General features: G+C 41.3%; 1 protein-coding gene across 3 annotated transcripts in view; it reads left to right on the top strand.

Moving 5' to 3' along the window:
* pip5k1ca (phosphatidylinositol-4-phosphate 5-kinase, type I, gamma a) overlaps positions 1-23170 on the top strand; it is a 52518-nt gene that overhangs the window by 6213 nt on the left and 23135 nt on the right. For all 3 annotated transcript variants that reach the window (XM_028587065.1, XM_028587066.1, XM_028587067.1), the window contains exons 2-6: positions 15026-15057; positions 15856-15942; positions 16479-16609; positions 16944-17061; positions 20346-20498. In XM_028587065.1, coding sequence (XP_028442866.1) covers positions 15026-15057; positions 15856-15942; positions 16479-16609; positions 16944-17061; positions 20346-20498 — 521 coding nt within the window. The remainder of the gene's footprint in view (positions 1-15025; positions 15058-15855; positions 15943-16478; positions 16610-16943; positions 17062-20345; positions 20499-23170) is intronic.

Below are 23170 nucleotides of genomic sequence, written 5' to 3'. Positions count from 1 at the left end.
TTGTGGTGACTCTGCAGCTGTAAAAGGTTATATGTGCCACTGGATGAGGCTCTGGCTCAGTTTTACACTTACATGACTGCAGTGTCACACTGCTTTGGCTCCCCTCAGAGGGGACCTGCTGTTTTCAATTAAGATAGTTACTGTGCCCACTGTGCAGGCTATTATTATTTCATAGTCACCAGGAGCATAAAGCTCTAAAAGTCATCTTAAACACCCACATAGTATTAGAATATGAGTGGTGCCTGCTTGGGGCTTCAGTAATTGGGCCTATTGTGGTACAAAGAAATTAGGATAAATGTTCACTTCAGCAGTAGTTAGGGCTGGGTATCAGTACTCGATACCTTTTTTAAGGTGTCAACCGAAATAACCCAGTATCAAACAAACGATACCTGCTGCATTTGATCCTTTTTGTACCCAGATCTAGAAAAAAATGACTTTTTGTATGGTTTTGCTTGATTTATTTGCTTGTGTGATTGAATGACTACCGTTGCAGCTACAACTCACCCATACAGTGTGTGGTGTAGTGAGGTCAAGCCTGGTGTATTTGTTGGAGTTGTGTCAAGATGCCACCAAAAAGTATGGCTACACTACATGCCTGTGGCGTCTCATACACATAAATGTGTAAAATACGGAAGCATGCAGTACTCTATTGGTATCGGTGTCCCTTTAAGGGTATTAGTCCTGGTATTGTAATTCTTTAAAGTATACCCAGCCCTAGCAGTTGTGAACCTGGGTGATTGCAGAGCTAGCTTTGATACCGTGGAGCTGCTGTGACAGTAGTGATACCAACTACCGACACATTCAGTCAGGGGAGCCTCACATTAATAGTGACCTGGGTTCAAAGCTAATATAGCCAGCTGGAGTCTGTCTGTGTTTGCATGTTTACCTTGTGTCTGTGTTGGTTTCCTTCATGCTTCCTTCCACGGTCCAAAAACATGCATGTTAGGTGAAGTGGAAACTCGTAATTGCCTGTAGTCAACATGTTTGTCTATGTGTGTCAGCCCTGTGATAGACTGGTGACCTGTACAGCATGTACCCTGCTTCTCGGCAAGAGGATGCTGAGTTAAGCCCACATAAGCTTTTTAGAAAATTGATTAAAATGATTAACCAACGGGGCGACCTCTAGCTCACACAGTAAGAGCGTGCGCCCCATGTAGGCTGAGTCCTTTGCAGCGGCCCGAGTCCGACCTGCGGCCCTTAACTACATGCATATTGTAAACACAAACTGAAAGAAAGGTGCAGTGCAAATCTTTGGAAATTCTGGCTCTTGTGGCGTTAGTGATGCGCCTAAATTGAGAAATGTTCTGCTCCAAAATCCCATCAGTTTGTGGTTATTGCTTTCCTTGCACAATCTGGAAACCTACTTTCTTCACTCCCCAGGCTCTCTCCACAGACAGATATATGTTTCCTTCATTTGTTGACATTCCGGGGCCAGCTTGGAGAAGAAGCTTCATTTTCCAGCTTCATTTTCTTCTAAAGTTTTGAGTTAAATCAGCAGCTGCATGCTGTGGTATTTGCTGCATTGTACTTTACAAAAAGGCCAAGGCTGCTGCCTGCCTGCCTATCAGTTTTTCTGTGCGTATTAATTGATGATTAATGATTTCTCTTTAAAACCACAGGCAGTGGAGCCTCAAACTGTGCAAAAGAGATATAGGCAGCTTTCTGTAGCTAGGATGGTAAATGATAGAGTACACCTTGCTCCTTTCCGTAAAAGGACCTTTTTCTCTCTGCTTTGACTGGATTTTTCAAGCTCAGCGAGGGTTACTAAGCTCGGTGGTTCTGATCTGAGAGCTCAGTAATGAAAAACATACTGAAGTTGCATAAGAGTTTGAGCACTTGTTTGTGTGTGATTTTTGCTGGAAGGACTGAGCTGTTTTTACCTTTGGCCAGAGAACAGGGTTGCTGCTACCCTTCAGGAGCAGCGAGACCTCCCTGAGGGAGTATAGGACACACACACACACACACACACACACACACACACACACACACACACACACACACACACACACACACACACACACACACACACACACACACACTCTTGGCATACCAATCCAGTGGTATTAAGCCAGGTGAAAATGTTTACTGCCATTGTGACTATTACTACAACTCTGGACTGTGGATTTGTACTGAGTCAGACTACATGTTGACTCACACTGTGGGCAGGCATCACATTCCCACAAACACACAAGTAGATGTCTGCGTAGCTGACGGTCAGGAATCACTGTTATTGACGTGTGTGTGTGTGTGTGTGTGTGTGTGTGTGTGTGTGTGTGTGTGTGTGTGTGTGTGTGTGTGTGTGTGTGTGTGTGTGTGTGTGTGTGTGTGTGTGTGTGTGTGTGTGTGTGTGTGTGTGTGTGTGTGTGTGTGTGTGTGTGTGTGTGTGTGTGAGAAACAACAGCTACTATCACTATGGTCATCATACTGTTCTGTCAGGACTTGGCCGAGCAGCTAACGCAACCTCTTTTTGCATCTCTGCTCTTTGAATTTCCATTTCAAAGTCTGCCGAGCTTTCAGGCCTCTCCGAGGAAAAATTACACTTTCATACCCACCTGTTCCATTAGTCTGATCCACAGTGTGAAATGAAGCTGTAACTGTCGCAGCCTCTCCTGAACGGCGGCGAGGTTCAGGCTGGAGCTCATCGCTGCTGTCAGTAACTGCCAAGCCGGTCATTTCATCCACTTCTTCATGGTCAGTTAGAATGATAAATAGATGGATTTGGATGGTGAAGTAGGTGGCAAGTATGGCATTTTAATGATGTTTGCATTTTTACCCAAAGAGCTTTGTCATCCTCTCACCTCTTTATAAAACAGAATACAGTCATTGCCTGCAAACATCCGTTTGAACAGAAATAGAGTATTTTAACAGCCAAAAAAAAACAGAGTTCAATTTATGATACAGTATTAATTGAGAAAAGCAAATCTTTGTATTGAAGAAGCTGTAACAAGCAACTATTACAAATGATCAGGTATCAAAATAGCATTACTTTCCTGTTGATAGGCAAATTAGTTAATTGGCAAGTCTCTTAATTTGTATAAAGAACATACTATTCAACATGGCATCGTGACTTTGCGTAAACATACACCCGCCAAATGGCGTGTTATCTGTACGCATTTTGAACGATCCACGTGCATGTCTACACTGTATACAACGGGTGTAAACATACACACCACGTAGCGATGCCACGTATGTTAATGGCATACAAATTGGCGTGTCATACATACGGCACTTTATGAGATCAGTCTGTACTATTAGACACTATAACTACTCCATTCTATCCATTATTTTTTAGCTCAAACGGTTACTTGGTAAATTTGATTTGTTGTTCAACTGGACAAAAATCTGCAACTATTTGGATAATCAAGTAATTCTTTAATTGCAAAAATCTCTGGATCCAGCTTCTCAGGCTGGCTGCCTTTCTCTGTTTTCTATGAAAGTTAAACTGATATCTTTGGGGTTTTCACTGTTGGCTGGACAAAACGAGGAATTTGAAGACATGAGGAGGACATTGTGATCTGCATCGTTCGCTAAACTTTCTGAAATTCAACAATAAAAAAAAGAATCAACAGATAATTTCATAATGAAAATAATTACTTGCAGCCCTATTGTATATCTCCCCTTGTAAATAAAGCTTCTTATTTTTGGACTCAGCAGCAGTTTTTTTTCTGTATGCAGACTGTGTTGTGCATTGCTCATCACGAAGCTCCACGCTCAATGTCTCAAAGGGATGTTTTTTGTGCCAGCAGAAGGCAGGAAGCTTTTTATTAAGCCCGCTTGCTTTTGCCTGATGCCATTGATCTTAATGGATGACTTGGCATAGTGAAAAGCCTTCCTCTCCAGCCCCTGCTTCCACCACACTCACTGTATTATACAAAGTGTACGATATGCACAGACAGCAGAGGACGGAGCAGCTTTCCCCCTTTTGTGCACACCGCTTTGTTCAGTCAATCGGAAGACTGGGAACGATTCAGGGAGAAGGTTGAGGATGATTCCCCGCACCACCACGCCAGTTTAAGATGTTGTTAGCAGTTAGTTGGGTACAAGCACCCCATTTCTGCACCAGTCCGTGTTAACACAGCCCACCTCCACTAGTCTTACCCTACAGTCACATAAAGTTACAAAAGAGCGTGACATGCACTCACTTGTGGGCTCCCATAGATCTAAACACAAACTATATCTATGGTGGACTCCTCCTGGGCGTGCCTAGCCTGCCTCTGGTTGCTTGGCAACAGTAAACAGAAATTCTCCGGTGCTACCTTCAAGCGCATCTTAAAAGTTACTTCAGAGGTATTGTTAAGTCACAAGAACAATGTTTTTGGATTTAAAAGTATTTATTTCTCGATAAAAGTAACAAAATATATGAGATAAAATGCCAAACCTATCCGATATATACATAAATACGATGTCCTGAAGCGCTTTCCGCCATCTTGAATTATTTTCTTTGACTCGAGCCACTGACATACATCACGCTCAATGGGGTAAGCTTCGCTTCAGAACTCGAACCTCCTATGGCGCCATTTTGATGCTACAAAGTGTTCACCTCCCGTTAGCATTCCACTGACTAGCATTCATTTTGACATCACTTGACAGCAATAACTTTTCATCTGAAGTGTTTAAAGACTATTTGTCCATTGTTTATTTCTAAAGAAACACGACAATGTATAAAAGGCTCTGTTACCTTGTACCTCACGTTAGGGCTCTGTAGCAGACGTTTTTGTAAAAAACGATAGTGTCACATAGTAGAGGAATTATATATATATATATATATATATATATATATATATATATATATATATATATTCAGGAGAAGCTCACAGGCAGTTTTGACTTACATGAGCTGTTTAGGTTTAATTACTAATGTTAACTAGCATTTTAGTTAGCAATAATTAGCCTGTGCCCATCTTATCTCCTTACATATACCTACGCTCTCTGTCTCTGTAAGATTGGGAATGATTGAGATTTCTCTTGGCACAGCTACCAGAAGACTTCCAACTTTCAGACACGTTGCTCACGTCACATTTACGTTGTCTCTCTCGGAGGCTGCACAGTAAAGCTAGCGATCACCGGAAAAGTGCTTCTAATAGCCTTCACTGGTCTCCGTCCAGAGCAACGGGATCTGTTGGTCCATTCTTATATACTGTCTATGGTCACGCTGCCCTCACGCTACCTTTACTCCGACTGGCAGTCGCTTTGTATCATCACTCAGCATTTGCATAAAATAGACTTCTTGTCTATTTTGGCCCCGCCTTGCTCGTGGCAGTGGCAAGCTCGTCGCTGGCAAACGGCCACTCCTGTTGAAAATGAATGGTAGCCTGTCTAGAGATGCACCAATTACAACTTTCTAGGCCGATTTCGATTTCCGATTTTCTTTGAGTTAGGCCAGCCGATAACGATTTTAGCCGATTTTGATTTCATTTTTTCTAACCACTTTACAGCACACAAATATTTATTTTTTATCTTTTCTTTAATAGAACATTTTACATAAAAAAATGTTGAAAAGATAATCGATCGCTATAAAATAAAACTATATAAATTACTCCTGGTGTGGGAAATTCACACAAATCTAAAGTACAATATTAGAACCATTTCCTTCTTTTCACATCCAATATCCAACTTAGTCTCAGGGGGACATGAGGGAAGGAAGCACAGTCATTCGAAAATACTACCGTGTTTCTACTGATCCAAAGCTTAATGCTAATCCGTGAAGTATTCCTTTAACATCACAGAGCTAACGTTACGTACCGAGTAACGTCAGTACAGGGGGGAGTGACAGGGTGCAGCTGGAAATCGGAAGAAGGATGGGAAATAGTTTTATCTGTATTCTCAGTAACGTGACAATCAATGCGACACAAGGTAGGTCCCCTTTAAGGCCAGGCAAATTTTGGAAGTCCCACTAGTGGACAGAACGTGTAACAACAACAACCACATGCTTATAGTGACATTGACAATGCATAAGCCTGAGTAGTGTAGTAGTGTGTGTTTGCTTCTGTGTGTGTTTATATGCAGAAGCAGTAAAGATAAGCTGTAAGGTTATTATTTTGCCAGTGTGCAGTAATTGCCTAAAGCCTCTTTGAAAAGCTTATCATTAGGACGTTGACGACTCCTTAATTATAAATGTACTGATCGAAGGGGAATGGTCATTTGAGAGGGATTATTGATACACATAGATGCACGTACAGATATCCACATCTACACAGCAGTAGAAAGAGTCACTGAGTACGTTTACATGCGCATTAGTGCCAAATGTTGAACTGAAAGTGTCACATGATGCTTCTCCATTATTCCTTATAAGATCAATACATTAAATTGTTGTCCAGCAGACATTGTTAAAATGTGTTAAAACAACAATAAAACAAAGCGGCTTCATTTTCAAATGTTGGGCAGTACAGAAATGACCACTCAGAAGAACTGTGTTTTGTGAAGCCTGGAGGTGTGTGTGTGTGTGTGTGTGTGTGTGTGTGTGTGTGTGTGTGTGTGTGTGTGTGTGTGTGTGTGTGTGTGTGTGTGTGTGTGTGTGTGTGTGTGTGTGTGTGTGTGTGTGTGTGTGTGTGTGTGTGTGTGTGTGTGTGTGTGTGTGTGTGTGTGTGTGTGTGTGTGTGTGTGAAGTAAACATCATATCCTTAATGATAAGACTCTGCTGTGCATCCAAACATACTCAGTTAGGCCTCTTTACTGCCTCCACTTTTCCATTCTGGGCCAGAGACCGAGGATAAAGACCACACTGGCTGACTGGTGTGCTCATGGAAAAACACACAGAGCCCGCCGGCTACTGAGATCAAGGGTGGAATGGCTTGATGACACTGATTTAGGATCGGTTTGCCTTCCCTCGGTCTTAACAGCAGCCATCACTGTTGCGTAACTCTCCTGTGTAAAGTGAACTAGGCTGAGGTTAACCATAAATTAACATATTCTAAAATAAGGAGGTCCTCCAGGCGGCTCTGTCCGTCTGAACTTCAGCAGCATTTAGCACAAAAGAGAACAAATGATTCTGGCCTCTAAAGCCCTTTTTTCCACTGCATGGTACAGTTCGGCTCGACTCTACCTAACCTGCTTATTTTTTGTTGATTTTCCATTAGCAAAAGGTGTGGATAGTACCTTTGTCAAGGTTCCAAGTGAGCTTTGCCAATATTAGAAACAGTGTAGACCACCGATTGGTCAGGGAGAATAGTCACTAGCCTTACATGGGAGATTCTGCACATACCCGTGATTTTGACAGTTTTTTTCGATTACTAAACAACAGTGGGCACAACTGGAGTCACATGTGCAAAACTCAAACCACAGTCTGCATTGCCAACAGTCACCTGAGCTAAACAGTTCACATCACCTGCAAAACTCATTCAAAGCAACACAACTCTTAACACACTTCTCACACACTTTCACTCAGAACACACTGAGAGTAAAAACTCTAGCATCAAACACCAATACAGAAATTACAAACTTTCTCATCTTTACAGTTTGAACAATTTGAGTGACTTGACACTACTCAATAGTTTATTTAAGGAAAAGATATAGATTGTATGATTTTTGCATAAGGTAAACAAGAAGGAATGAAAATCAGCAGTTTTCTTCAATATAGTATTTTGTCTCTAGTAATTTATGAAATTACTGGGGAAAAAACTAAAGGTACATACGTAACAGTACCAAAGAATAGTGTGACTAATCCTGCCTCGCTCCAGCATCATGTGGCAAGTTTTCTTCATCACATTGGATGTCTGCATCATCTCTAAATACAAATGAATGTGGTGTTTCCATTGCTTTCACCTCCATTACTTTATGAAAAACAGTAAGAATGCAGTTTTTCTATTGTAAAGATAGTGTTTTTCACTTTTTTACAGCTGTGTATATAACCTCAGACATCTTACCTGGACATGTTGGTATCTTTGGTCTTTTACCTGTTTCTCTCAAATGGTACAGTGTACAATTGTTTCATTCTTATTTGGTGTTTGTATAAAAAAAGGCTTTCTCTGTATAAATACCATCTATGTTCACTAACTAGTCTAAAACAAGACACTTGCTTAGTCTTTCAGCTAAAATTACAATCAGCAGTGGTTGATAGGCACCTGACTGAAATCTATTCTGTTTTGAATGCGTGGTTAACAGTTTTGACAGCAGTGTGTTAGCATTTGAACAAAGTGCTGTAAATCTACAGTGTTGTGCAAGTTGTGGTTAAAGTCACGGGATAAGTGTGTAGAGTTCTGAAAACTGTGTTCAAGCTATTGTGTCAATAGCAATAACTTTATTCTCTCGAAACCAGCTTTTAAAAAAATTGGCAACCTGCTTCGGTTCTAATCCACAGCAAACAGTTCACTGTTTACCTTCATTAAACCGCCTGAAAACAACACCAGGCTGCTACAGTATTACCATACAGACCTCTACACACATCAGACTGCTCAGTTATAACTTTATAACTCTATAACTCAGCTCAGCCAGATATTTTTGCGATGGACGGCATAGGCTGCATTGTTTTCACTTCATAAATTAGCCAGTGTCAAGCGACCTTTAGCTAGCAGCTAATCCTGACAAAACCCCCCCCGGGGAATTTCAGCCTACATGCACATTGTTAAAACAGAGGGGACTTCCGAGTCACCACTGCATCGTCTCTGCTCGACACCCGGGGGTGTGTGCAAAGCCCTGCCCTCGATGAAACACAACGATCAAATGAGCGGAGAGAAAGACCGTAAAGAGTCTCACACTGAGCTGAAATGGAAACACTGCGCTGCAGCGCGTGTCTTTCGTTTAGAAATAAAGGGATTTGTTTTTAAGGATTCTGTCATTATATAGTATTGGGTGGGAAAAAAGTCAGAATCCCACAATTAAAAACCTACCCAATGAAGGAATAGTTGAATATTGGGGTCCAGCCTAGGGCTGGGCAATATATCGATGTTATATCAATATCGATGACACAAGTGTTTTTTCCTGGTTTTAAAGGCTGCATTACTATAAAGTGATGTCATTTTCTGAACTTACCAGACTGTTCTCGATGTTCTATTGTTTGCCTTAACCCAGTCATTATATCCACATTACTGATGATTATTATCTCATTGTGTAAATATTTTGTGCAAGAACAAATTATCAAGCCAACAATATCTCCTCAATATCGATATCGAGGAATTTGGTAAAAAATATTGTGAAATTTGATCTTCCTCATATCGCCCAGCTTTAGTCCAGCCTAAATGTACACTATGCTGTACAACTGACTGATGTCATGGCAGTTTCATTCGCCTACACTGAAGGGGTACTATCCCCAGTGGAAAACAAAAAGAGAAAAGTACTGGTACCAAAAAAAGTGAGTTGGGCAGAGCCGCACCATATAGTGGAAACTTAGCACTCATCTCATCCTCACGCTGTTGTCAGAGATAATATTACACCCCCACAGCATTGTTCACCAGGCAAACACTGACCAGTAGCTGACTGTATTATACCCCACTTTTTATTGAGTAGGCTGCCTTGTTAATTTCCCTGCTCTTCAAAATTGACAGAGTTATGGATTTTTGCGTTCTATAGGTCAGGTCAGATGCCCTTTGACATGATAAGCAATCGCTGCTTTGTTGTGGCCCATCGATAGTGGCCCCATCACTTAGCCTTTGCTAAGATAACAAGCATCTCAAAGACCGCCTCTTACTTAGCTCATCCCCTTGAATTTGTTCCAATCAGGGTCAGACTTCGCTGTCAGTAAGACACATCAATGCTGACTACAGTGTGTGATGTGTACATTAGCCTAGGTGACACACCCAAGTCATTATTTGTTTTAGTTTAATTTTGTTGCTGAGATGCACTAAGCCATCATGGCGATCTGCTGTTTTTTTGTTGACGTAGTTTAAAAACTACGTCACTACGGGGTGGGTGGAAATTTAATCATGAGGCCAGAGCAGATATTTTACTGTGTATTGCCCAGGGCCAGGACACAGAATGTAATGCAGGTTATTCACTCAGTGTCACAGTCAAAGGGTTTTAACTAATGTGTGCCATACATATGTAAAACCCCTGTAAATGTTGCCCCTGTCAATCATTTAAAAGGGGGACAAGATCACGAAAAGAAAGCAGAACCCTGAGTTAGCTTGTGCTCTGTTTTTTTTTTAAAGAGTAGGCTTCTTAGGATCCTGCACTATCCTCCACATCATAAAGCAAGATTGGACAAGAATTGAGGACCATAGGTGTTAATAAAGAGTGGGGAAGCAGAACACATTTTGAATATATATCCACATGGGCAATGGCCATCGAGTTTATTATCAGACATTTGAGTGTTTTATTACAATTTCAATGAACAAGTCTTCATGGGAACACTGAGTTGAGATTGTTACATATTACTGTGGAAATAATAACTTATACAGTAATACTTTACTATGTAACACTAATTATTTGACATTAATTTGTATTTCAGAGTATCTCTTTTTTTTAAGGAACTCTGTGTTCAGTGATAAGCTGTTCGATTTAAAGCATATAGGCAGAGTAATTGGTATTGGCAACAATATTGTTTTGTTTTGCGCCTGCCATTTTCATTGTGTGTGCGTAGTATTTCTGAAACAAAAATTGGCTGGCCATTTTTATTCTCAAGTATTTACACTGCGGTGACAATTTTGATGAACAGATGCTCTGTTAAGCAAATATACAGAATCTGGTATAGTTATGTGGTTTAGCAGTGACGTGTATGATTGGTCTTATGTAAATTGGCAACAACCAGGGACTAAGCTGTGACAGCGGCGTCCCATGAGCGGGTCAAACATGGGTTGAACATGTGATCATACATCCTGTGTTTTTGCTTCAGCTCCCATGGCTATTGCCAGCTGGTAATGGACCACCCTCCTAAGGGTGTAAGAGCGGGCCATTAAATCAACACAAAGTAGTCCGGCTAGGCAACAGTCTCAGCTAGAAGCTTTTTATTGTAAGGGTCGATTTGTTTTTCCCCTGAAGAACTCTTCAGACTGCTGTTTGCAGCATGATGCTGGAGTAGGACCTATATTTTTCTCATGTCCGTATTGTGAAAGCCTCTTTACTTGGTCCAGGATGAAATCACTTGGCTACCTGTTGAAGCTATGAGGGGATGTTCTTAACACTGATAACATCAGTTCAGACTCCTGTGCTGCTAGGTAGAGGCATATTTCTGAAGATGGCTTTCACACAGTTTTTACAGGGAAGCCATAATTAAATATAGTACAAAGAGGCACTCCGTACCTTCTAAACACCCCGCTTTCTATCCCATCATAACTCCTTCTTCCGATTTCCCACTGTCATCACTTTATGTCTCTCCATTTCTGTTATGTTATAACTCTAGCGCTATAGAAATAGCAGCAGGGCATCAAGGTTGTGTCACTTGCGGCACTCACAATAGACCTTTTTCACGGCAGATCTGTTGACATGTCATAGCAGGAGAAGCACAGGTGTGTTCAAACCCATTAATGATGGTTGCATTCCATTTAGGAGAGGCCCTGGTATTGTGCATGCTGACTCTCTGAAATAGCTTACTGGGACACTTGATGGAACTGAGCAATTGTTAAGGTTATCAATCTCAGCCGTGCTTTTCCTACTACGACAAGTCAAAATGTCTGCTGTGGAAAAAGGTCCATTGGTTGCTTGTAATCGTAATGTGATTATATTTCAGTCTGGCGCAAACCTAAATGAATTGGCTAACATTTCAAATGGTTCTGTGTGGCTGTTACTTGAGAATTTACACATCTCTCTTCTTTCATGAGTCAGCTCCGTCTTCCCAAAATTTAATTTCTACTAATGGTGTTTGTGTCTGTGTTTTACTTTGTGCTTCTGAGGACAGGGATAATAGATGAATATTAGAATAAATTACCTGAATACACAAAGGTTATATAGCGGTAGGGCTGGGCGATATTACTTGTAAATAAATAATCTTGATGTTTTTAGGCTGTGCCACAATATACAATCCCGATATTTTCATATTTTCATTCTGAAATTCCACATCAGAACGTCCTCATTTTGTCTGAGTGTAGTCTATATCCACGACATTCCACTTCCAGGATTGCTCCGGTGCCGCTGGAAATATCGCCCGCCCCTATATAAAGGTCAAATAAGTACTGCTGTCTGCTCTTTATTTCAAAGACCGCAAAATGTATTGGAAATGTAATTTTCAATACAAAAATATGGAAGTAGTTGGAGAAATGTTAATAACATTATAATGAAGTTAATAATTGTAGTGTAACAATATGTAGGAAGCATAGTGGTTTGGTAGTTCTAAGTGAGATTAACTGAACAGAAAGGCAGCCATGGAACTGTGTGGGTTCAGATTGGTCTGCGTTTCTGGTTAAACTGTCACGGTGGTGGTTCACTCAGAGTCGAGCAGGGAGAGATGGAGCACATGCCTGGACACACACACACACACACACACACACACACACACACACACACACACACACACACACACACACACACAGTGCCTTAAAACCTGTAGTCTCAGCTTTAGGGCAATAACAAGTGCAGTCATGTGGAAAGGAAGAGACGCGGTTGCAGAAAGATATGACATACACACACACCCAAATACATGCACACATACGAAACAGGCATTTGGAAATGACAGAAGAGATGTGAAAGAACCACACTTAGCCAGCCAATCACATGCATCAACACCACACTTGGACATACAGGCACACAATACAAGTATGGGATGGTAAAATGCAGGAGAGCCTCCTCTTTAATTATCTCTATTGCAAACATTCTTTCATCAGCAGGTTATTGTTTTTGTCAAATTTTATTACCTGCACGTTCCAGCTTGGGAGCGTTGCCGGGTTCGCATTGGCAAGCTTCGGCAAGCTTGGCTTTGCGCATCCCGGTGCGAGCGTGTGCATGTGTGACCGAGGGAGAGAGATGGAGGCAGAGAGCAGGGGGAGGGGTGGCAAACTGGCTATTCTGTGGCTCAGTCACATGGGTGTCCACGAGAGGCAGGCCGACAGGCGCACAGAGACCAGAGAGGCCGTCTATCAATTCAGCTGCAAACACAGAGTCAAGCTGTGGAGATGCTATCCCACTTCTGAGTGACGCTGGGTTACATAGGTTAGTGCCTCAGCTGGTGAGGGAGGCTTCTTTTGATACTGCTTTTAAAGTCGGGGCATCCAGAGATTACAGTCAGAAAGTTGTGTTTCATCTCCTGTTGGCCCGTTGTGTATTGTTGACGCTTTTTAAAAGCAGCCATGGCATGCTGGCTCAGTAGTTCATTGAGACACTTACTTACTGGAATGGAGCCATCATCGATGTTTTTAATTTCACCTGTACTTTTTCCTGCTATGACGATATTGTGGCTTTGTCCGTAACAAAGTAAATATAATAATGTTAATAATGCTACTCATTAATTATTAACTTCTAACACTACTTCATTTACATGCACAAGCTTTAGTTAGTTGAAGCATGACTGACAAAGTCCATGTGAACTCATAACTATTCTGCCATGCACACACACACATACACACACATACACACACACACACACACACACACACATACACTCCAGAAAATTGCTTGGTTATACAGTCAGCAGTCAAAAGCAGCAAAGCACCCCTTTTGAAGCAGTCAAAGCCAACTGACTGAGTGCTAGAACCCTCTTTCACTGGAAACATGTTTGACATAGTAGGAAAAGCAGAGTAAAAAGTTGTGAAAATAATCAAATGAATGATGACTGAATTCCATTTAGCTGCTTCAGTTTCAGGGCCCTGGTTGGACTGGCCGGCTCACTGTCACACTGTCGTGGCTTACTGGGACACTTGGATAAAACACACCTGAGCGTTTCCTGCTATGAGAAGTCAAAACGTCTGCTGTGAAAACAAAAGGCCTATTCTATGCATGTGCAGCAGTGAGATATATATATATATATATATATATATATATATATATATATATATATATATATATATATATATATATATATATATATATATATATATATATATATATATATACATATACATACATACATACATACATACATACATACATACATACATACATATAAAGTAAATTCATCTAACCAAAATCCAAACTATTGCTTGTCATAAACAATACTATTTGATCTGTTAAGAAGAAGTGAAAGAACAATGGAACATATATACATATAAAACTTGTGCCTGCCCAAATATTTTAAAAATTGTTGTAAACATATCTCTATAAATTCCACCATCTGGGCGGCTGAGTGTGATATTGGTTATGAAGATAACAGAGAGGGAATTCATTTGCCCCACTGTTGTACTGTCTAAAGCCCTCTCTCCTCCCCTCTTTCTGTCTGTCTACTCTTTCATTTGCTCATTTTGTGTTCTCTCTCTCTCCTGCCCTCCTGAGCCTCGTCGCCATTATTATGCTGAGTGTTATACGTCTATAATTGTTGATCTATTTCAAGCCTTCCTGGTGAAAAACAGTCCTCCATCCTTTTACCGCCTACATCCTGTTTCTAATGTGCTTTTGTTAGTCTAACCCATAAAATTAGGCTTGTAAAGAGTATGATCGTGTAGTTTACTCCCGCTCCAGCAAACATAGCAAATTTAAACTTTGCAGAGCTGTTGTTCCATGTTAGTTTAAATCAAAGTCTTGAGACCAACTTCAGTAAAAGTGTGTCTGAGCTTTTTACAGTCCAAAATGTATGCTTGTTCATGTATGCTTAACCCTTTACACTTTACATTTCACCGAAAGTGGTGGCCAGACCCAACGACAGACATAGTCATCACAGCAAAAAATGGCTAAAAATGCATTAAATCTCACACACACACACACACACACACACACACACACACACACACACACACACACACACACACACACACACACACACACACAGTACATAGGGCTTTAAAAAGGGCCTGGTGCTCTGTAGCTGACGTTACTGTTTCCTGCGGTTCCTCTAGCTGACAGGCCCCTACTTGTGTTTGACACTGTTATTACATAATGTTGGACCTGTGTCCACCCTCTGGTATTCATCTTTGTCACCGAGAGCACTAATAATGCTGAGTAATGGAGTCTCTCCGTCTCAGAGCGACTAACAGTCATCTCTGTGTCTCTTCTCTTTCTTCCTCTCTCTCAGATGCTGCTGCTAGGAAAGCCTTCATCACAGAGGTGAGCTACCGTCTGTCCCTGTGATCATCCGCTCCGCAACGCTTCTCTTTTTAGTTCCTTTTTGATCCTTCACATCAACAACGTTTTCAACAGTTCTTTGGTTTTAGACGCAAGTGAAAGCGCTAACCCACAATCTGAGGATCTTAGGCAATTAATATTTGCTGTACATAATTTTCCTGAAGACAGTACAGACTACAAAGTGAAAAAGAAAGTGTTTAAATATTGCTTTGGTATTCTTTGTCTTTGCAATACAATTTGCCCCATATTATCTTAATCCTCCTAATTTAGTATATCCCATCCATGTGGCACACACAGCTACTGTACTGTACGTTAAGGCAAACATTCAAAGTATAACATCATTTCTCCCATTTGAGTCTGCTGAAGCTATTTCATTAATGCTTAAATGCCAATGTAAACCAAAAAGCTTAATGACCATTACGTACAACAACACCAGAAGTATTTACGTCGGATGTACGGCTTTAATATCTGAACTATCCACTGCACTTGTTTCTAAATCCGTGTGCTTTCAGACCTCATGCTATGCACAGTTTGAGTTAGATTGATTAAGAAAGTAAAGATCCACTTATTAAAGATCCAAAGTTTGCATTTTGCTTCAAAATGAACACCTGGTCTGCTCCGTGAAAGTCAGTTCATAACATTAAAGCCTTTAATCGCTCTCTCATGCATTATTACTGTGTCACTCTCCAGTCTCTAGTATTTGAATAATCAATGTTGATGAACAGGTGCAAATCCTCTTGTCCTGGTTATACAAGTCTCTCGCTCTCTTCTTCTCGCCAGATGCCCTCATCCTCAGGCCAGCCTGGTCAGGGAAAGAAGATTGGCCACAGAGGGGTGGATGCATCAGGAGAAACTACGTACAAGAAGGTACTGTAGACGGCACATGCCTGTACCATCATGTGGTCTCTGGTTTGCAAAAAAAACAAAAAAAAAAAACAGAACAGACTGAAAAACGGATGCTATCAGACTGCTAAACTCAAATAAACACCACTAAACTGTGCTTTACTTTGCAACTTGCAATACTATTTATTCATTTACAAGTGCAATACATCACATAGTCGTACGGACAAATATTCTGCTGGAAATGATTTGTTCTGTTTTTAATATATGTTCATAGAGCTATTTATTACCCTGTTTTTATCTGTGTTATTATGCGGAGCCATACTCGTAATTTTCTTCATGCTTTACATTTCCGTGTTTTGCTGAATGACAGTAAAAGGAATCTTGAATTTATTTTGCATTTTAAAAGCGTTAAATATGTATTTTTTCTCTTTTAAAATGATCTGCTCCAACTAAGAATAGGACATTCAGAACATGTCACAGGACAGGTTCATTGACTGTGAGGGTTCAAGAAAGGGCAATTATTTCACTACACACGTCTCTCTCTGCCTTGCTCTCCGCAGACCACATCCTCAGCCTTGAAAGGTGCCATCCAGCTGGGCATCGGCTACACAGTGGGCAACCTGAGCTCCAAGCCTGAGAGAGATGTGTTGATGCAGGACTTCTACGTGGTGGAGAGCATCTTTTTCCCCAGGTCTCTTCTGCAGCCAGACACAGAAAAAAGCATACTGCATACATGCACTATGTTTCCAGTGCACATATGAATAATACAATATTAATGCATGTTGCTGATATGTTGTTCTTAACCTACCTGTTGGCAGGGTTCAAAATTAGCACCATTTACCAGCCAAAAGCTGGTAACATATGCAAGTGGCTGGTAGATTAGCTTCACTCACCAGCCACAAAAACAATAGTAATCCACAATCATTTTGAATCCTGCCTGTTTGATATTTATGTGAGGAAAAATATGAATTTGATTACTCTCTTCTCATCTTCTGTGCTCTGATATTTTGTTTTTTGTACTTTAGTGAAGGCAGCAACCTCACTCCAGCCCACCATTTCCCGGACTTCCGCTTTAAAACATACGCTCCCGTGGCCTTCCGCTACTTCAGAGAACTGTTTGGCATCAGGCCAGATGACTACCTGGTAAGATCTTACAGTGTGTGTCCCTAAATTCATTAAAGGGAATTATTACCACATGGTTAGGACTATATGGTACAAAATGAAAGAAAAGGTTGCATCGAGCTATGGTGGATATTGAACTACTAACCACAGTAGTAAGTTTGTATCCGCTCAATCGGAGGATAGACTAGAACACGGTGCAATGGAGAAGGATGTAGGTAGAAAGGGAAGGGAGGCCAGACCAGGAAAAGACAATGAAACACGCAGAGTAAATTAACAGAAAGAGGTGTTGACAGAATCTTTTTTTTTTTTTTATATATATATACTTTAGTTTTTATTGAATTTTCAGAACATTATAACAAGTGAACACAGTCACCTCAATTTGTGAGTGATATATGGAAAAACAAAAACATAAAAATAAAATATAACAAACAAAAAAGGGAAACAGGTCCTGTGAGGAAAGGTGATGATAGCCACAAAAATAGAAATAAAATAAATTTCATTTCACTAATGAGTCCAAGCTGTGAACCAAGTAAAATGCCATCTTTTGGCATATAAATCTTCTCTATTGATAAACATTTTTTAAGAAGGATTTAATAAAGATGAGAACTGCAGGAGAGAGCTGAGAGGGGAAGAATGAGGATGAGAAGCCATGAAACAGCCCAAGAGAGAGCAGAGGGGAGGAGAGCGGATGGTTGAGGAGAGGGGAGGAAGCTCTGCAGCTTGTCACCCTTCATCAGCGTGGAGGACCTGCAGGCGGCATGATTCACCGCTCTGCCCTGAGCAGCAGTCTAGCAGAATGTACATGTACATACTGCACGCTGCTTAGTCAGTGTTTCTGCGTGTTCCATGTGCACGTGTCTTTAATGCGTGGGCTCTCCAACCACGTGGAAACATCCTGCCTTGTTTCTGCCATCTCTCTCAGCCGGCCTGTGTTCACTCATCACGATATGGCCACATCTGGGAACTTGCATGTTATCACCAACTTGCCAGCAGACTTATTTTTAAGATTTTAAATCCAGGCACACTGACGTTATATGTACATAGGTAGGACAAAACCGAATCTCTTCCTTCTTTCTCCCTTTATCCTGCTTACATTCTTTTAAACGTACTTGCTTATTAAGTGTTTGGCCACTTGTACTACCATTAGAAATACACAATCTTAGAGGGGGGCAGGGTGCTCTAATTGGTCTAATTAGAGAACATCCTTAATTAGAGGACTCAGGTTCTCTGTGCTGTGTTTTTTTAAGGGAGACTCTGAATCTCTTTGAGATCCAGGGAAGCTGCTCTCTACCTGATTCTAAATCTAGACCCCCTTGTGGAGGTAGAACGTTTAAAAATAATAGCCCAATGCGGTCAATTAAGTATCACATTACATCATGGTAGTAGAGTAGCTAACATTCCCGAAGATTAGTCCACCTCTAAAAGAGTTTTTCATCAAAGTTTTAATGAGGGGTTTGGGAGGAGCATCTGGGCACTAGAATGTTCTCATTTATTCATTTATGTGTAACATGTTTAACATGCACTTAAACAGGTTTTGAGTAGGAAACAAAAAACACAAAAAAATGCTAATGCTAGTAACAAGACTCAATTTTGGCCCTGTAAGAGCTGTCATCTAAACAACAAAGAGACAAATTTGAAACTATATATGCTTTAACTGCATGTATAACTTGTATAAAAAATAATTCTAGATAATCAGCCTCGTCTCACTGTCTACATTCAGCAAATGGAGCTGGCTCAGGTGTTATCATGTGACCTAAGGGTGGGTCATTGGTCAGGTGGTAACTTTGGCTCCTTCCCAGTCAATGCTGATGCTGTCTGTTTCCAGTGTTTAGTCAGTGTCTTGTCCAGGGCCTGGCAATTTCACCGCTGTCCTGTTTCTCACAGCTGTCGCATCAAATGTCGTACACTATTGAGGGCGTATCAGAAGAGATTTCAAGGTGTTAAAGGAACACGGTGACTTATTGGGACTTTAGCTTATTCATCGTATCCCCCAGAGTTAGATAAGTCCATACATACCCTTCTCATCTCTGTGCGTGTCGTAACTCTGTCTGACGCACCCACCGCTAGCCTCGCTTAGCACAGATCCTGGAGGTAACCGGCTCCATCTAGCCTCTAGGGGATACAGTGAATAAGCTAAAGTCCCAATAAGTCGGCGTGTTCCTTGAACATACTGTAATGGGCCACAACAAAATATTTTTATTAAATCATTGCAGTATCTGCCAATCACATTTTTAGTATTTGTTGTGTCTAAAAAGGACAAAAATAGTGACAAATATCTATTTAATTAGAGCTTTAAATGCTTACATAGGGGCTGGGACCAGTGATTGTTTCACATTTTTATCTTTGCATTTTTATTGAATTGTCAATCAACTGGTCAATTATTTGACTAATTGCAATTGCAGCTCTGGGATGATTATGTGATTTAGATCATATTTGCACTAGCAGTCATGATTGAGTGTTTAGGGGGGAATCTGATGTGTGTATTAAAAAAGCTATATTTCAAAAGAAGTCATTATTCAACATTTAAATGCATCTAATCTGTATTAGCTGCCTTTGTTCTACAGCAGTACAGCATGCACTGTACTTATTCCTCGCTCTTTTTCTTTCTCTCTCACACACAATCTACTTCATACCCTCATATTTCTTCTCATTATTTTGCAAGAATGTGTATGCGATGATTAGTGGGCTTGTGTGTGATACATTTATTTTATTGATTTTGGACTTTCGTTGGGGGAGTGCTACTGCATATGTGTAAAAAAAAAAATAAAAAAAGTCAAGTCCAGGCATATTTTAATGGATTGGTGCCATCCTTTCTTTACTGTACTCTACTGTGTTTTGCAAGTGTTGCAGCACGTTGCTCTACACTGCGAGCATTTGGCCGCACATGTGAGTGAAAATGTAAGTTTGGAAACGTGCAAAAAATATTTTGAAAGTTGATTGCCTCTGTGCTAACAGCCGGGTTCGCTAACGCCGACGGCAACTAAGCTGTTATCTCTTCTCTCTCTTTCTCATTAGCAAAGTGCAAAAAATTCAGGGAGCAGCTTTTCCTTTTAGGCGCAGACCATCTCTTTATCTGGGTCGTTAGGTAATCAGAAAATGCTGTCTTTTTCATAGTGTTTGGGTTAATATCAGAATATTGGCTACCCTATATGTGCTGTGATTAACGAACGCAGTCTAATCTACAATATCAGATCACTTTTTGTAGTTATCACTTTGTTTAGGATTTTCAATGATTTGCCAAGAACTTCTCTCTTACTGTGTGTGTCTGTTTGTGTGCGTTTCTTTGTCTCTGTGTGTACCTGCAGTACTCCCTCTGTAATGAGCCTCTGATCGAGCTGTCCAATCCTGGAGCGAGTGGCTCGGTCTTCTATCTCACGAGGGACGACGAGTTCATCATCAAGACTGTGATGCACAAGGAGGCTGAATTCTTACAGAAACTACTGCCTGGATACTACATGGTAAGGTGTGTGTGTGTGTGTGTGTGTGTGTGTGTGTGTGTGTGTGTGTGTGTGTGTGTGTGTGTGTGTGTGTGTGTGTGTGTGTGTGTGTGTGTGTGTGTGTGTGTGTGTGTGTGTGTGTGTGTGTGTGTGTGTGTGTGTGTGTGTCAGGCATCACACATGCAGGGTAATGCATGGTGAAAAAATATTCCTCATGCGTACAAAGATATGTGCTCAAACAAAACTATATATATATTATATATATATATGCTGTAGTTATCAAGGCACATGTGCATATAGTGAACACACAGATTCATATTGAGATTTGTTTATTTAAAATGATTATAGCCTGTGGCTAATTTACATCTTTAGTCTAAAAACTTCCAACACACTGTACAAAAGGGGGAGAAGCCTGTCAGCGTTCATGTATCTCAGTCTGAGGAGTTCACTCCACACACGCATCCTTCAGACTTGCCAACCTCCCCCTCCGATGTTCTCATCTTTTGAGTCTTATTTCATGTAAGACCCTGGAAATCTCTCCTCCATGCGCTTTCATCAAGAGATGGCCGGTGTGTTTTGCATAAGCCTGCGCCAACAGTACCCTCTCCCGACCCACGCCACGGTCGGCAGGCTCATTCTGAATAGATTTAACCAGCAACAGCTCCATGTATGTCCATGCTACTATTCCTGCTTCTTAAGGTTCACAGCCTTCAGCCTTGTGTTTATTCATGTGCCGACAGCCATGGCCAAAGATCCCTGCAGGAATTCATTTAATCATTATGGAACGTTAATGGCTCAGCGCGTTTACCGTGACCTTTTCCATTGGTCTCAATAGCCCTGAAGCATTTTTGCAGGTATAATTAGTCTAGAAAAATAGGTTTAATGAAAGCAGAGAGATTCGGGCTCATGTATCGTGGCTGTAGCCCGAGGCCACAACAGGTGAACTGAGGAAAAGAGACAGAATAGCACAGACGGACAGAGCAAATCGAAACCCATGCCAAGATAAACAAAGAGCAAAAACCACACAAAACATAATGATGGATACAATTGTATAGACTCACAGAAACAACAACCTAGAGATGTAAAGAACAAAATAACACAACAGCAAAGCGCTGCACAAGGTAACCGCTAAATGTAGTCGAACAGGCTCATCTGTATTTGCAGCAAACAGAACAGACAACACGCCGGCCGTCATTGGTGGAGCTCCTCATGTCTTCCACAGCTGACTGGCTGATGGTAGTGGGCCGGCTGAGGAGTCTGGTTCTGGGCAGCATACAGATCACAGTGATGTAACCAACTCCCCTGCTGCCACTTCTCTCCCTTGTGTGTGTTCGCCCTTCTATTATACGTCTAGTCCTTCCATCTCCTCTCACGTTTTAATGTCTTATCCCTCTCCCCTGCTGCTATGACGCTCTCAGTGTAATTTATTTCCCATTATGTCTCACTGTGCCTGCCTCGTGTTCTAATCCGCTCTTTTTCCAGCCTGTCTTTCGCGCTCATATTCACACTCTTCTCTCTCCTCTCCCTCACGTGTCTGTGTTGTTGGCTCGACACGGCTCTGCCCTCTTCACATTGACAGAAGGGTCGTGTGTGGCTGAGAGCAGAGGATGCTCTTTCTCTCTCTCTCTCTCTCTCTCTCTCTCTCTCTCCGCAATCTCTCTCTATCATTTTATTCTGCTCTCTCTACCAGTTTCTCTCATCTGAAGGTCACTTACACAAGTGCTGAGCCTTAGGCCGGCTGCACACTGGCTGCGTGGCGTGTCCGTTTTTTATTTTGGCTCCCTTGTTAACAGGTTAGAGCTTGCACACTTCCTGCGTGACACGCACGAAAACACGTGCATGCTAGAAATAGGACCGACGCCTATTTTCCACGCGACACGCAAGCGTGTTGGAAGCGTTTCCATTCAAAATAGAATACAAAAAAGATGTTTATATGTCATTTTGACACAAATAAATGACATTTTGATGTTTGAAAGTGTCTAGGTTTTGACATAAATGGCAATATAAATGTAATTTAAAAAACGTCTTTGCTGTAATCAAATCAGTATATATTTGTTTAACATGAAGTATACTGGTCCTTGCTTGAGTGCAGTTAATCAATGGGAAACATACATGTGTACAGAGAAGGCTAGCAGCAGCAGCAGCGCCGCGTCAGACACGTTTCTGGTGCGCAAAGACATAGAAAACGCCACGCAGCCGCCACACAGCTGACACGCAACAGAAACACCACACTCACACCACTCATCCGGTGTGTAGCCAGCGTTATAGCTATACTCCACATTCATCTTTCATCTCTCCTCCGTCTGTTTCTACTCCTGAATGCATGGATATTGTGTGTGTGTGTGTGTGTGTGTGTGTGTGTGTGTGTGTGTGTGTGTGTGTGTGTGTGTGTGTGTGTGTGTGTGTGTGTGTGTGTGTGTGTGTGTGTGTGTGTGTGTGTGTGTGTGTGTGTGTGTGTGTGTGTGTGTGTGTGTGTGTTAGAACAAGGAGTTGAATGGTGTTATTTAGAAATGTTTGGTAACTAGAATGGGATGTCTAATGGAAAGCATTTGGTGTCCGATAAGATGCACAAGGTGAGAGTCCATTCTCCCAAATGCTGAAGAGGATCCCCAGTTATTTTCTGCAGAAAATACCTCAGATCTTTTGTTTGAATAAAGAGCTTATTGTACCATCCACCAAATTCCTTGATTCGT

This window comes from Perca flavescens, chromosome 9 (assembly GCF_004354835.1).
Source record: "Perca flavescens isolate YP-PL-M2 chromosome 9, PFLA_1.0, whole genome shotgun sequence".
Classification (NCBI taxonomy): Eukaryota; Metazoa; Chordata; class Actinopteri; order Perciformes; family Percidae; genus Perca; species Perca flavescens.
Note: the sequence above shows the minus strand (reverse complement) of the source record. Positions and strands in the feature narration are given on the sequence as shown.